General features: G+C 28.5%; 1 protein-coding gene across 1 annotated transcript; it reads left to right on the forward strand.

Annotated features, from left to right (window-relative positions):
- The first annotated feature begins 10,948 nt into the window (after window positions 1–10,948).
- On the forward strand, window positions 10,949–12,459 carry LOC100258760 (spermidine hydroxycinnamoyl transferase). Its single transcript, XM_002276514.5, has one exon. It carries the CDS (start codon window positions 11,048–11,050, stop codon window positions 12,383–12,385), a length of 1,338 nt encoding a protein of 445 aa, XP_002276550.1. The 5' UTR covers window positions 10,949–11,047; the 3' UTR covers window positions 12,386–12,459.
- Window positions 12,460–17,948: the final 5,489 nt, after the last annotated feature.

The following is a 17,948-nucleotide window of genomic DNA, read 5'->3' on the forward strand; positions in this document are numbered from 1 at the left end:
TAATAATAATATTACTCAATAATGAGAATAGACAATAATAAGAATAAAATAAGAACACGTAGATTTACATGAAAAACCTCATATGAGAAAAACCACGAATAGGGGAGAATAAAATCTACTATGTCCAAAAATTGGTACAAAAGGGAAAAGTCGTGAGTGGCTATACATCACAATCCTAAAACTATATATATATATATATATATATATATACACGTCCATACTACAAGGGCAAATCCCTACACCCCGAACAAGATTAATGGTGGACTTCAAAATTGGACTAAAATCTCATAATTTTAGTTTCACTGCATATATCCACGAGCTTTTCAGGTTGGATCAAAGAATTCAGGTCACCAAACTCTAACAAATAATAATAATAATAATAATAATATACTATATTATAATACAATATTATAATAATAATACTAATACTAATAATAATAATAATATATACATGCATACATATATACATACATGTTTTTTCTTTTTTCCTAAATTGATTTTTTCCACATTAGTTGTTGCATCAATGGACTTACATGGTGTTTGTTTTTTATCAGGAATTTGAATAAATCTGAATTTAATTTATTTATGAATAAGTTTGAATGTCACTAAGTGCATGTTTAATCTTTTGTTTATTTTGTCTTTTACTAATATATGAAAGTTGTATAAGTGTAGTTTGTTTTTATTAATTTTTGGATGCTTGTAAGTGTTAAATCTATTTATATTTACACTCTAAAGCCATTTAAGTAATGATATTAGTTATTTTATTTATTCTTATTTTATATAATTAATATAAAAATATTAAAAATATAACAATTTGAAAAAAAAACATATTCCCAAATATCTTAAAATACTAAAATTTATTTATTTTTTCTTATTATATATATATATAAGACGTGATATTTGAAAACCAATAATAAGAATTGTAATTTAATATATTTCTAAATATTCCAAAATACCAAAACTATTATAATAAAGTTTTTTTATGATGACAAATGATGTAATTAGTAAGAAAAATTGTAATTGGGTAGTAATTGGAGTTTGCAATTATATTTGGCTTCTAAAAACATTTTAGAAATTTTTTATTTTAATTTCATTAATATTCACTAGGTTTTATGTAGTGCATATTTAAATTATGAATTTATGATTGAAATGTACGTTAAATTGTTGAGATTAATTTATTATTTTTTCAATTTTGAGAAAACCATCAAAACCCAGCTTTATATTTTTGAACATTAATTAGAGTGGTTGATTATCATAGATATTTTAGATGGGGTTTTTATCTTTTTGGTTTCATTGATTTCGATGATTTTATCTTCTTCATTCCATCGATTTCAACTATCCTAATCATATCCTTGGATTCTATCATCAATTCGTCATATTTTGGTCATAATGACTATGTCCTTAAGTTCTATTTTTTTGTTTTCTCGTTTTCCTTGTTACACTGATTTTGGTCATTGTCACAACATTCTTGAGTTTTAATTTTATCCTCTCAACTTCATTGATTTTGGTCATTGGGGTCACATTCTTGAGGTCCATTGATTTTATTTTCTCGAGTTATGTCGTTTTTGTCATTCTATTTCCATTGGTTTCACTCATCATTATTAGGTTCTTGAGTTCAATTTTTCATTTTTATCATCTTAATTTCATTGGTTTCACTCATCACTATCATGTCCTTGAGTTCTATTTTTATATTTTTCCCAATTCCATTAATTTTAATCAATTGTGATTTTGTAATTGACTTAAACATGTATCAACTCCATTAATTTTTTTCATTATGATTGCATCATTTATTTCCATGTTTTTATCCTCCCAATTTCATTGAATTTAGTCATTGTGATACAATCTTGAGTTTCGTCAGTTTTAAGTTTCCTTGGTTCCATTGATTTTAGTTATCATTACTACATCCTTGGGTTCTATCTTTTTTATCCTCTTAGTATCGTTAATTTCAATCACCATGACTAGTCCTTAAGTTCCATCTTTTTTAGCCTCTTGGTTCCATTAATTTCGGTCATCATGATTGGTCCTTAAGTTCCATCTTTTTTGTCCTCTTAGCTCCATTGATTTCAATCATCGTGATAGTGTCCTTGAGTTCCATCATTTTTGTCCTCTTGGTTCCATTGATTTTTGTCCTCTTGATCATGTCCTTGAGTTCTATTATCTTTATTTGCTTGGTCCCATTGAATTTGGTCTTCATGACCACATCCTTGAGTTCCATTGTTATTGTTGCGACTACGTCTTTGAGTTCCATTTTTTATGTTTTCTTAATTTTTTTAGCAAATATGTAGTGCTCTTGAACTACATGTATCTTTATAAGGTATCGTAGTACCATAAGAATTAAGCCTACTTCAGGCAGATCATGATTCTTATTACTAAGGTAGTGACCCTCTCCAATTAATTATCTTATCTTAAACTTTAAAAGGTTATCGTAAGGTGAAACTTAACATACCTTTCAATTTAGGCCTTAGACTATGCAAATGAGACCATTTCAAGTGATTCTATCACTTCACATCCAAGTGTGTAATCCAGATTCATAACATCAATACTTCCAAGTGAAGAGTTCCATCTTTAGGATTAGTCGCTTCCATTACAAACATATATAGTCCCGACCATAAAGAATTCTTCATAACCCTTGATTCCTTGGGTCACCTCATCTTCAGAATGGTGATGTGCCCTAAATCAAGATGGGCTTGATTTTGGAGGCTATAGGTTTGCCTATTGTCCTCTCTCACTTAATATTTTGTAAAAAAAAATCTATTTAAAACATTATTAATTACCTTGATGAATAATTATGTTCTTTGAGATATTTATTTCCTAATTAGAAACCTAATGTAATAGGAGAATGTTAATATGAAAAATTTAAAATTTTCATAAGAGTATTTTATTGAAAAATAATTTTTGAGAAATTCTTTACTCTCAAATTTTGTAAACATGGTTACCATTAGGTTATGAGAACATTTTGGTCTTATTTTACCCCCTCAACTAAAGTTCGTATGTTGCCCCCCTTCCCCCTTCCCCCTTCCCCCTTCCCCCTTTCCCTCCAAACTCTTTCTCTGGCTCTGCCACTAGTTCTTACCATAAGGTTTAGTAATTTAATGGAAATAAATTTCTTTAAAAATATTTCCTAGACAAAATATTTATTAATTGAAATTATGTGAAGAAAGAGAATTTGTATGAAAATAGATTTTAAAATTTGAAATGATTTAAGATTGATTTTTGAAAAAGGACAGGATCATTGCATTTGTTTTAATTTTAAGCATTTTTTTCTCCACTTCAAATAGCAATAATAGTGTTTATTCATACTAATTACACTTAGCATTAATAAAAATTATGAATAAAATTATGAACAACAATTTTTCTTACCTTTGTAATTTCCAACAATGCTAATTGAAATTAGTATGAATAAACAATCTAATTGGTATTTTAAGTTGAAAAAAAAAAAAAAAAAAACTTAAGTGAGGCTGTCACAAATTTTAGTATTTTTTTTATTTTTTTATTTTTTCCCTCACATTTTTCCATGAATTCTAAGTGAAATTATTATGAATTAACAATTGTATCCGTATTTAAAGTGAAAAAAAAAAAAACCCTTAAATTTTAAATAAATTTTGGAGGGCATTTGTAATTAGATATTTGTATTTGCACTTTCTTGAAACATTATAAGATAGATGGAAATATATCTTGTATGATTTGGATACAAATAATGTCAAATATAATATTTATTATAAATAGTTAAAACAAACATAGAATTATTAATTTAAAAAAAAATGAAATTGATGTTGAAACATGTGAAAAAGATTGAAATCGGGTAGATCGAAGGGACGTATATCTACCGGGTTGTTGCACCCTTCTTTTCTCTTTCTTTGTTTTTGAATGATGGTTTTGACAGGAAGCTTTTGATCAATTATTTGTTCTTGTCCCACGCATCATTCAAACAATTTTGTTATTCTTTTACTGAATTTCATTCCCTTTACACCCACACGACACCCTCGTGGTTTCTCAAAATGATGAGATTGGGATTGCCTGGTGGTTCAAATCCTACAGATTCCGTTTTCGTTGATTCAAAACACGTTTAATCAATTTCATTAACTTGGACAGCTGAATTTGTCCTCACGTGGATTAAAGAACAAAGAGAAAAGGAGGTCAATAAGCATGTGGATTAAGTGATTAACAAAGACCTATTACTGCATTATCAATAATGTCCTTTCTGATTAGCTTTCTCCATGTGAATGACAATTGATGGTTTTTTTAAGTACATTCATTGACAAGGAACTTTTTATATGTGAATTTGATGTTGGATGATATTTTATTTTGACAAGGTTGTAATGTTTTACGTGTCTTTTTAATATTTTAAATGTCAATAATTGATCTTATAAATAACGATTTTTGGTCTTAAAGTCAGATATTTATATTCATAAAAGCACTTTATAAATAATGTGCAATTAAATATTCTAAACGCTTCTATGAATTTAAAAAAAAAAACTTCAATTTTTCTATTTCAATTTGTTTAAAAAAAGGAAAAGAGAAGTAATACCTATTCTTAAAGTACATGGAATCTCACCCAAAGGTTTCTCTTCTTTTTATAAATGATTTATCAATTAATTTTAAATGAATTGTATCTTGCTCATACCAATAAAGCGATTTATTGCAGTATTTTAGTTCATGAGTGCAGCTTTTACTTTTTGGTTTTGTTGTTGTCGATGGATAGAGCCTGGGTTCACTTTTGTGTGTGTCAATTCTTTATTTTTTCACTTACCATTGCAGCCAATGGGACCCTTGCATAATTCAATCTTTGTTGGCTTTTAGGTTTTGTTGAGTGCTTCTGTATCGTATTTTTCACTTTTGTGCATCATTCTTTACATTTATGAAGCATGTTTGTGTTTTCACAATGGGAGCCAACTTAAAATTACAAAATAACAAATAATAAATAATAAAATATAAATAAAAGAAATAATAAATTGGATTTTACTTTTTAATATATGATATATATATATATCTTCCAAAAAGTTAAATTTATTATTTGATATTTAATAAAATAAAAATATTAATTCATTTCATTATTATGATTCTTTAAAATGATAATATTAAAGATAGAAATATGAAATATTTATTTATTTTTAATTATTTATATATAATTTTAACTTTTTATAATTAATTTTGCTTTTTATACTACATAAATCACTGACCTTTATATGATGTTAGGTTAATCCATTGAGAAAAATAATGTTATATACATTGAAGATACTGAAAAAAGATGTACCTTCAGTATAAATATATTTACATAAAATAAACCATATATATTTCTTTTATACTTTGTGGGTTAATAATTGTACAACTCTATGATATCCTTACAGCGCTATGATTAAAAAGACTCATGATATTAAAGAAAACATAACAGACATACTTAAAGGGTATTGCGCTCTAAAAAATAATAATAATAATAATCTTTTCGACACTAGTGAGGTTTTAAATAATCAAAAAGTTATGATTATAAAAGCACCGTACCATCACTTGCAACTTTGCTTTTTGACAACCGACATAAATGTTCATGGTGCTTCCCAAAACCTGCCGTAATTTGCATTTGCGGGGTGATACGTATGTTCCACGGCTTAAATTAGTAGACGCTAGTAGGTGTAAAATGGGACCACGGACTAGGGTGTCCAATGGCTCGGGCCACCCATTTTGGCTTGTGACTCGGCATGCCAAAAGACTGAGTGGGGCTGGCACGACCCAACACTAAAGCGAACTGGGTTGGCATAGCCCAAAGGAGCGGATCGTGCTAGGTTTAAATAAACAATCCGCCTACCCACCATGCTGGTCCACTTGGTCCTTTTAAATTTCACTTTTTACTTTTTATTATATATGAAATGTTTATAATACCCCTTTCAACAATTATAAATCACTTACTATTAATATTTTCTTATGTCAAATATTTATAATACATCTCTCAATAATAATATAACAACTAGTTTTAAGGGTAAATAAGTAAATGACTCATCAATAATTCTTTATAAATACCCTTTATTTTAATTATTTCTCACACAATTCTCTATTCTCTCTAATTTCTCTTTTCACAATTCTTTAAATTAAAATTCTCTACAGTGGTAAAGATATCTACTAACTCAATAAGTATTAAAGATATCTACTAACTCTACAAGTTCTCATCATTCATAAGATTAATGTATTTATATTTAGTTATTTCATTTATTTATTTTAATTCTATATATTTAATTTAATTGTTCTCTTCATTTTACCTTTTTTTTTCCTTTAAAATTTAAAATGGATCATTGTCACCTAGATGTTGAAAACCTTGACTTTGGTGTTGATGCATGTAATGAATTTAATCCTTTTGAAGACGAGGAGACTCCCACCTCCTCTAGTGTCCCTCACTTTAACCTTCCCCAACCTAATCCCATAGGCAAAAGACCTAGGGCTAGTAGACGTACATCTATAGTATGGAATCACTTGACTATAATAAATAGACAAAATATAATAGGAAAGGTAGAAAATCTAGCATAATGTAAATATTGTAAAAAAAAAAAAAAAAACATATAGTTGCAAAGCTAGTGGTGGCACAGGTCACCTTAGAAGACATGCTGAACAATGTACCAAAAAACATGGTGCATTAGACCATAGACAATTCCAAATAAGTCAAAATGAAATAGGATATAGTACATCTTCAATGTCCCCCCTTCTATACAATCAACAATTCCTAAAAAAAGGGTTAGCTGGAATGGTAGCTAGTATGGGGCTTCCATTAACATTTGGAAAGGATCTTAGATTTGTACATTTCATGCACAAGTATACCCAACTAGCCTATCATATAATTCCTATGACTACTTCTTGTAATGATGTAATTAAATGTTACCTAAATGAAAAATAATTAATAATTGAAGAATTTAAAAATCATAGTGGTATTGTATTTGTGACCTCAGATTTATGGAGTAATCAAAGTAATGAACCTTTTACATGTGTGACATCACATTATACAGATTCAAATATGAAATTACAAAAGAAAATATTAGGTTTTCATAAAATATTACATCCTTATGATGGACCTTCCATACATGATTATTTGACAAGTGTTTTTAAAGAATACGACATACAAAGCAAAAAATTTAGTATTACCTATGATAATTCTTCAAATAATAAAAATGTCATAAATTTATTTGTAAGAACAATTAGAGAAGGTCCACAAAGTGAAATATTTTATGTGAGATGTATTTGTCATATAATTAATTTAATAGTACTAGATGGTTTAAAATTAATATCACCCTCATTAAAGGTTATCCAATCTACTATACAATTTCTTGATTCATTTAACAAATTACAAGAATTTTATACTTTATGTCCATCAGTAGGTTTGAAGAAGAGAAAATCCCGTCATGATATCGGTCATCATTGGAATTCGACCTACCTAATGTTAAAATCTTGTAAAGGGTATCATAACATACTATTAAATTATGTCAATACTAAGACAGATGAAATTATAATAACTTCGGATGATTGAGAGAAAAGTTTTGCTTTTTTAAAATTCTTGAAGGTTTTTTATGATACTACTAACATGTGTTCTGTTGTATAAACTCCTACATCTTGTATAACATTTAGATGTATTTGCAATATGAGTGATGTGTTTCAACAATACAGGGAACATCCATTTTTTAATGAAATATGTGTACAAATGGAAAGCTTTTTTTTATTTTTTATTTTGAAATATTGGAAGACTATTCCATCACTTTATTGTTAAGTTGCTTGTTGGATCTAAGCGTTAAGGTTGAAGGTGTAGAAAATGTTTTAAATTTCATAACTATTTGTATGAACCAACCATTCAAACCAGAGGGTAAGATATATGAACAATTAAACAATTTATATAAATATTATGAGAATAAATATGGTAGTGTCTCTTCAAGTACTATAACTCCATCTACATTTGGAAATGATCCATTCTTTATACAATTAGCTAAGGGAAAGAGACAAGTTAGTCCTTCAAGTAGGTGTGATATTTCAAAATATTTAGATATAGATTATTATTCATACATATCCCTTAATAAAGTACAAAATTTTGATATTATGAAGTAGTAGAAATTTCATGAATCCACTTTTCCTGTGCTATCTAAAATGACACGTGATCTACTAATCCCACCGGTGGCTAATGTAGCATCGGAATATGCTTTTTCTATAACTGCAAATATAATAGGAGATAGAAGGACAACTCTTACAATAAAGATGCTAGAAGCTTTGACATGTTTGAAGGATTGAGAAAATGGACGCATGAGATTTCAAACTTTTAAGGATGAATTTAAAGAAACCTTTAAGAACTTGGATCTCAATGCAGACAATGATATTCAAGATATTGATGATGATTGAAGATGAAAAAAGAAGAATGGAGATTGAATAAGAAGACAAAAGTGAATACGATAATTGAAGAATTATATGTTATTCGTTTCTTTTAAATCTATTAAATTTAACATGCAGACAATGAAGTATTTAATTGATTTTTTCATTTTTCAAATTTCCTTAACATAAAATAATATTACTTTTCATAAAAATAAATTATAAATATTTCTAATATTTCTTTATTTATAAATTCATATTTATATTTAATAAATTTTAAAATTTAAAAACAAAATTTTAAAAATTGAAAAACATTAAATGGGATGGAGGTGGGGTAGGTATAGGAAATTCCTATAACCGTCCCACCCCATTTATTTATTTGGTAAAAATTGACATAAATATAAATAAATATGACGAGGTTAGGATGAGAATATCCATCCCTAAAAACGGCCCATTACCAACCCTATATGATATTAGGTTAATCCATTAAACAACACAAGGTTGTTAATTTATACCCACATGATTCCTGGTATTTTTCATGAAGCTGCCATCCTGGGCTCAATATTTCATATAACCAACAGATTTGCTATATAAAAATGTTATGATTATAAAAGCACCGTACAATGGCATGCAGCTTTACTGTTTGAAAACCGAGATAAACACTCATGGTGCTTCTCGAACCTTTAGTGGTAGGTATGTTCTAGGGCTGAAATTGGACCACGCCTGGGCTTTGAACAGCAGGTGTAAATTGGGACCACGAGGCTAGTGTCCACAGACCTAATTCAGCTCGTATTAAATCCTTGGGTCACCGCATTCATTAGATGGTGTGACAGCACACACAACTACGCGAGAGCTCCACTCCATCCTTCAAATTGAAGCGGAGAGTAAATAATAAATGGAATTATCCTATATGGCCCCAGCTACATTTCTTCACAATTGTCTTTTTATATTTTAATTTTATTTATTTATATCTTATTTCATTTATTTATACTATGATATTATATACTTTTATTTCATCTAATAATCTAAAATTTAATATAAATTTCAAATAATGGAGATCAAAGATTCAATAGATATCAAATCAATTCCTTGAAATTAATTTTAATTTTAATTTTTTTTTTATGTTCAAAATCCAAATATTTGCATTAATTTCTTATGTAAATTTATTATTCATGAATGTTTTTTCTTTCTAATCTAATTCATAGCTAAGTAAATGCATGGATACAATTTCGTTTTGTTAAATAATTAGGATGTTGGTTTCGTTCCATTAGATCGTTTAGTTTAAATCAATGGTTGATATGCATCATTAAATAGTATAGTGTCATAGATGATTTTATATGATTAAATAATGTATGATTTCTCATCTATTAAGATGGATTTTAAATACACTTACTTTCAAGTTTTTTCTAAAAAAATAATAACTTCTATTAGAGTTGCTATATTAAAAAAAAAAAAAAAACTAAAGTCTTAAAAATTATCGTCTTACACTTTTTAATCATTTTGAGGTGTTGGATTATAAAGTTTGAATAAGTTTTGTTACACTTTACAAGAGATGCCGAGGGTCATGATTCCCGTTGAGCTCACAAGAATTAAACAGAAATAAAAGTGTGCGGTCGCAATTGGAAGGAGAGTGTGAGCTTCACTATTATACCCCTTATCTTTCAATTTATCAATGAATTTTTAAGTGGTAGTACACTTATATGGATGTAAGAATCACATTGTCCATTGAACCATAATAAAGATCTTTTGTCTTGATTACGTTTTTCATCGAACCATAATAAAAATCTTTTGTACTTTATTTATTTTAGCTCGTATATATGGTTAATTTAGTCAATATTAGGCTCCCTTGAATGAGGAAAAAAAAAAAGGAAAACTTGAAGGATGATATAATTTGAATGCACCTTTTATTTTCAGTTTTTTAAATAAAAAATGATAATTTTTTTTATACAACATACAAAAATTCTTAAATACTTAAAGTTTTTTAAAAAATCCTTTACAAAAATGTAGTTTCCTTATGTCAAATATTAAAAAGAAGAAAGTAATTTTTTAAAAAAACAAAATAACTCTATATTTTAAGTGCCTTTGGCATTGTTTCTCAAGTATTTTTAACAAAAACATTTTTTCATGAATACCATTGGTGATTTTTTTAATAATTTAAAAATATTTTCTAAATTTTATCAAATATATAATTTTTTAGATTAAAAATATTTTTAAAAATATTGTTGGTGGGCTCTTCTTATATAAAAATTATTAGGTACATGCCTAAATAGAAGTTACTATCATTTTTTTTTATTAAAAAAACGGAAGCATCCAAACCATCTCAATAATTGTTTTCTTTTTGTTTCTTTGTTTATCTAATTTTACTCCCGCAATAACAAAGTATAAGAATTTAAAATGTATATATAAAAAAACAAATAACAAGTGTTTTTATATTTTATTTTTCCTTGAATGGAAAACGGCTTTCAATTAAAGGGAGGATTATTCGTGGATAAGGACATTTGAATACTAGCCAGAGCTATTTCAGGGTTGAACAGTAGATATATAAATGTATTTTACGATTGGAGTAGGATTGAAAGTTAGGTAGCCTATACATGGCCATGGGTGCTCTATATATCTACTATCTTCCATTTTACAAATGCATTCATAGAAGGTGCTGCAAATCGCTCATTCTATTTCCATCCAAGTTTTTTCTCTGGGTGTCTCTCCCGAAAAAAGAAAAATGGGGAAAGTGGTGGCTACTTACACAGTGAGACCAGCCAGGGAGACACCAGGAGGCTGCAGGTGTGTATCAGACAGTGATCAAGTTAGAGCTCTCACTCACGCACCCACCTTCTACTTTTACCCACCTGTGAATGTGTCCCTTGAATCGGCCACCGAGATTCTGAGGCACTCTCTGAGTGAGGCTTTGGTGATTTTCTATCCACTAGCGGGACGATTGCACTGGATTGGTGGAGGCCGCCTTGAGCTCGACTGCAATGCCTTGGGGGCTCTACTCATTGCAGTCGAGTCCGAAGGCAAAATCGATGACTATGGAGACTTCCGACCAACCCCAGAGATCCGAGCTCTCATCCCTTCAGTGGATTACGACAAGCCAATCGATGAACTACCATTGCTGTTGGTGCAACTCACCAAGTTTAGCTGTGGTAGCATGAGTCTGGGCTTGGGAATATCGCATACCATCGCTGATGGCCTTAGTGCATTACACTTCATTTCAGAGTGGGCTAAAATCGCCCGTGGCGAGCAAGCCAACAGCCCACCATTTCTGGATCGATCAGTTTTACTAGCCCCGGAGCATTTGACCGCACCAGTGTTTGATCATCCAGAGTTTGGTCCTCAACCCCTCTTGATTGGGAAGCAAGATAACATGGAAGAGCGGAAGAGAGAAACCACTACACTCATGTTAAAATTAAGCAAAGATCAAGTCGAGAAACTGAAGGACAAAGCCAACAAAGATCGGAGTCCTTCCGACAACAAGCGCCCCTACACCAGGTATGAGGCTATTGCTGGACACATCTGGAGGAGTGCGTGCAAGGCACGTCAGCATGAAAGCCAGCAGCCAACACTATTGTCTATCATCGTTGATGCTCGCAATCGCATGGAGCCACCATTGCCCCCCAGGTATTTCGGAAATGGTACATTTCGGGTAACTGCTGAAACCACATCAGGGGAGCTAGTCTCCAATTCTTTAGGTTTTGCTTCAGGTAAAGCGCGACAGGCAATAGAGAAGGCAACGCATGAATATTTACAATCATCTCTTGTGTATGTGAAATGTCAGGAGGATGTGACCAATTTCAGGAATTTCCACACCGTTGGGTGCGCCAAAGGGGCTTTCTATGGGAACCCTAATCTTGAGATCACTAGCTGGGCTAGACTTCCCATCTATGGGGCAGATTTCGGGTGGGGCCAGGAAATATACATGGGGCCTGGAGGAATTGGCTACGATGGTAAGGTTTTCGTATTTCCCGGCCAGGGTCAAGACGGATCATTCGTTGTTGCGTTGAGGCTGCAAGTACGCCACGTTGACGCTTTCCAGAAATTCTTCTACGAAGATATTTGAGACTATACCTAGTATTTGAGTCTTCAACAATAAAATCCCATCTTTCCCTTTATTAAGTAAACTCATTTCATTAATATTTGAGTTTGATTTTGATTTTGCTTAATTTTATTAGAAATTTGGATTTGATTGGAAAAGAATAGAGAGAGCCAGTGTGTTTCTTTCTCATAATAACTTGTTCTTGTATTGGAAAATATTTTGTCTTCAAAAACCATTTTCAATTAATCCTTTACTATAAAATGAGGATAAAACGTAACCCTAGGCTACTTTTCTAAGATAAATCATAATCCTTTGCTATAAGTATTAATAATAATAAAAAAAAAACTCGATGTACAAAAGAAAAGCAAACTTTGTATGGGACTAAATAGTGAATATTTCTTCTATTGCCCTGGACTTCATTTCTGACTCCGCCACTGTCGTAGAACGTGGGCAAAGCACGTTCTTTCCATGGACGGGTCATTTCCATGTCTACGTCAGAAGTCAGGCTGTCTGGTGTTTTTGCCAATTTCTTGTTGAAATTAGAACAGGCAAGGGTTCGGTCCTGTACCTTACCCCGGGTCAGGTCAGCACAGCACAGATTTACCTGTCTTGTAAGGCACAAGCTTGTCAGCGCATAATGCGCTGCATCATTGCATTAAAGGTCCACCCACACGCCGTTTACCCCATTTTTATTTATTTATTATTATTATTATTATTTTTTTAGAATTGTGTTTTTATCCGACTACCCTCAAAAATTAACATTTGATCCATATATAATGGATATTTAAGTCAAAGATCCAAACAAAGTATAAAAATTAAAATGAAGGAAATTATCTTTTATTAATTTTTAAAATACCCTTAATCCTTAAATAGACACAAGTGAATGTGAATTTCAAATTTTTTTATGTTTTTTTTTCATTTTCTTTCCATTTTCTATTCCCTATTAAGTATTACTTATTTTTAACTTCTTTTTCTCTCAATCTATATTTTTATTTTATGTCAAATAAAAAATAATAATGTTTTTTTGTTTTTCATTTTTAAAGATATTAAATCTTTTTGCTCTTATTATAAGCAATGATAAAAATTTTGGGATTTTTCATCCAAATATTTTTTATCTTTTTGCATTTATCTTTTAGTTTAATTTTCATTTTTAATTTTAAATTTATATTACCCTTTCATTTATACTTTTCTCTTATTTTTAATTATTTTTTATATTTTCTACATTAACCATATTTTAAAAAATTTAAAAATTGACTATCACTTCAATTTATTTTTTATATATATATATATACTTTTAGCTTTTTAATTTTTAATGTTTCTATTTTAAAATTTTTAAAAAGATAAATTTATTGAAAAAAATAACTAAGGTATGAAGTTCTAATATAATATTAATAATTTTTCTTATCTAAATAGATTAATGCAAAGTATTTTGACTCACAACAAGAAAATTGTCAGTACAATTTTTTAGTTAAACTTTAGAAATTAAATTTTAAATAAAATATTTTATATAAAATTTTATCTAAAAATTATTGAAAGTGGTATTTAATTTTTTTTATTGACTTTCAAACTTATCTAATTTTTTACTTGAAGGGTAATAGAACATGTTTACAAAAAAAAAGAAAAAATTAGTTTTTCATTTTTTAAATAAATGAGTATAAATATATTAAAAAAAATTAAAGATAATCTTAGTAAAAATTTGATAAATATGATTATAATTTTAAATATAGACTCATTTGGATAAAATTTCACAAAAAAAAAAGTAGTGGAAAGAAAAAACATTGCTAAAATTATAAAAACAAAATATGCAATTACAAAATTTGATGATGAAATTTAAAAATAAAATTCGAAAAAATTCTTGAGTGAGAGAATTTGAGTGGGGAAAAATAGGAAAGTTTTTCAAAATCACTTGAAATCCTTAACAAAAAATAGTCTTGTACACCTTTGTACAATTAGTAAATTTGTTTTGTATAGTTAGTGTAATACCCTTATACAATAACTCAAATTTTAACATCATCTCATGAATATCTGACAATAGGTCGATTAACCATATTTGCATTGGTTTGGTTTTAGAAAAGAAGAAAAATTGTTATATAATTTTGTTTTACAATTATCATAAGTGAGGTACCTATTCAAATGACCATATACAAGTTAGAGTACATGAGATGAATGTATGCTTAACCAATGTGTGTAAGGAATGTCATTTATCCTCGGTTAGGGGAAATAAACAAACAAAATTTTCAAAATCACTTAAAATCCTTCACAAATAATAGTCTTGTACACTCTTGTACAGTTAGTATATTTGTTATGTACACTTAATGTAAATACCTTGTACAGTGACTCAAATTCCATATACCCTGTACTTAATGTGTAACCATAGGTAGGTTAACCATGTTTTCATTGGTTTGTTTAAAAAAATAGTGGAAGATGGAAAAACAAAATTTTCTCTCAAACATCATTAATGGTTAGAACATTTGTCTTGTATAGTTAGAACATTTGCCTTGTCCAATTGAACATTTACCTTGTACAATTAGTATAATACCATTGTACAATGGTGCAGATTTCATTCATATGCATACATTATGTGTCACATATGATGTGTGAACCATGTTTCCAATGATTTGATTTAAAAAATGATATAAAACGTAAAAACAAAATTTTTCTCTAAACATCATTATTAAAGTAGGCATTTGAATTGTTGTATGCGAGTTAAATAAAGTACATGAAATAAAAGAATTTGTGGTAGGAGAACGTATAATCCATAGATGACAAGAAAAAAAAAAGTTGTTCAAAATGTATAGTTTTGTATACCCCTTGTACAATTAGTGTAATAACCTTATATAATGATATAAATTTTATATATATGTATAAATTATATCCACATGAGTGTGTAAACTATGTTCCTAATAGTTTGATATTTAAATAATTAAATAAATAAACCGTTATTTTATTTTATTTTCAATGCAAAATGTAATTAAAAATAAGACAAAGAAATTACTTAAAAACTATTATTTAATCCAAGTTTATTTATTTATTTCCTTTTATTTTTGGAAATAAAGAAAAAAGAATAAAAAATTTATTTAACCATAAGAAATATGAATAGAAGATCAGTTAGAAAATACTAAATTTATTTATTTATTTCATTTTATTTTTGGAATAAAAGAAAAAAATTTATTTAACCATAAAAAATATTGATATAAAATATGTTAAAAAATAGAAATAATCCTAAATTTATTTACTTATTTCATTTTATTTATTTAAATTAGAAAGTAATTTATTTTAATAGATTAAAATGTACATAATTGATTTATTACTTTCTTAATTGTGTATATATATATATATATATATATATATATATATAATTTAGTTATTTAATTATTTTTTATGTAAAAGATAGTCCCACAAAAAACACATAATTGATCAATTTCTTTATTTAATTGTAAACATACTATATTTTTTTATTTTTTTTATTAAAATAACTAATGGAAAAAAATAAAAATGGATAATCAATGAATGAAATTTAATTATTTTTATTATTTTCATATAAAAATAGTATTAAACAAGGTTTTCAATTTTTATTTTTAAAAATAGTTTTCATTTTTTAATTAAATGTTTTTTCAAAAAGAAAATATAAAAAATATAAATCTGTGGACCCCGCATTTCGTGCTCATGCGTTTCCCACTCGATGATGAGTTCGATTTTTATTTTGAAAAATGATTTAATTGGTTAAAAAAAATGACTTGGAGTCGCCACTTATTTTTGTTTTATTTTTAAAGGTTAAACAAAATAAGAAAGAAAACCCTAAGTGTGACTCCTTATTTTGGAAAAATGTGATCTCCGAAAAACCGAATCGGGTTCGGGGATCAGGTTACTTATCAGGAAGGTACGGTAAAAACCGTATCACCCTTCTAAGTCCCTAAAAAAGGGTCTCTACTAATAAAATGAAGCTGATGTGGCAATTGATGAGTAAATCAATGAATATCCTGAATGATCATGCACACATAAGAATCGAGACATGCATATAGAAAGACCAGAAAGAGAGTGGATGCGCACCTGGGAGATAAGCCACAATGTGCTATCAAGAGATAGGGTTAGCGCATAATAATGAACATGAAATATGTCACTCAAAACAAAAATAACTGAATGAACAAAAGAGGCAAAAGACGTACCTAAGTGATGAACTCATTTATTTCATGGGAAACAAAGGTTAGTGAACAAATTCAGAGCAATCGTGTGCATAACATAGAATAGAATGAATCACTCATATATAGCAATCAAAACAACCAGCCAATCAATCAATCAGTCATAAAGTCACATATGTCGGGCCCCCACCAAAGCCCATTTATTTTTGCATGAATTATTTTCGTAAATTCCATTCATTAGAATCACAAAGTTAAATTCGTGCTTATTGAAATCAAGAGGAACATGAGATTGTTCGAAAAATGGAATTAAAACAATTGGAGAGGAAATCGGAATTTTGAAATTCATTTGAAAAATTGGGGTCTTGAAGGTTATTTAAAATTTGGAGTTTTATAGTTTATTTGGAGATCAGACTTTCAGAAATTAAATGCGAGAATGAGAATTTTTAGAAATTAAATTTGAACGAGATCGGAAACTTGAAAATGATTTGAGAGTTCGGGATTTTAAATGAGTGGATAAGCGGATGAGTGAATAAGTAAAAGAATTGAATAATAATGATGGTGAAATAATAAAGATTAGGTAAATAATTGCGAAAGATGGAATTTTAGACATTTGAAGATGCGAATTTAGAGATTGAAAACTTAAGAATTTATTTAGAGATGAGATCTTTGGTATATGAATAACTGAATAAATAAGTGGATGAGATAACATTAATAACGAGAATAATCATTAAACGGCGATATATGGACGGTGGAGTTTTTGAGATTGGAAATTAGATTTGGAAGTTGGATTCTGATGAATTAAACTTTAACGATTAGAATAATCAGATAATATGGAATAATAATGCTACTTAATGGAAACGATATTTTGAACGAATAGAGAAGGAGCAGTGGAATTTTAAGATTGAAAATTAAGTTAGGACGTTGAATTTTTGAAGAGTTGGATCTTAAATGAATAAAAAGATAAAGGATAAGAATTCTAGTTAACAAAAATAACGTTTGGGCGAATAATAGAATTTCTAAGGTTGAAAGTTAAATTGAGATTTTTGAAAGATTGAACTTTAAATAAATATGGGATGATGATTCTAATTGATGAAAATGAAATTTAAATGAATTGTAGAATTTTTTTAGGATCGAAAAATTAAATTAAAATATGAATTTTTTGAACGATTAGACTTTAAATAACTAGATAAATACGGGATTAAAATTCTAGTTGATGAAAATAAGATTTAAATGAATATTTGAAGAATTAAATTAAGACATGGGACTTTTGAAAAATTACTTAAAGACCTAAGTTTTGAAAATGGGATTTAAAGTTTAGAATGTAGAAAAATGCTTTGAGTCCAATATAAATTAATTTATACAAAAGTTTTTCATATATGGTGATTTAGACATAATTTAAAGATGGGAAGGTGAAATATAAATTATTTTGTGTTTTGAAAGGATATCCA

This window comes from Vitis vinifera, chromosome 11, assembly GCF_030704535.1.
Source record: "Vitis vinifera cultivar Pinot Noir 40024 chromosome 11, ASM3070453v1".
NCBI lineage: Eukaryota > Viridiplantae > Streptophyta > Magnoliopsida > Vitales > Vitaceae > Vitis > Vitis vinifera.

Excerpts from the sequence above, each read along its gene's own strand:
- LOC100258760 (XM_002276514.5), top strand. The coding sequence starts at position 11,048 with ATGGGGAAAGTGGTGGCTACTTACACAGTGAGACCAGCCAGGGAGACA.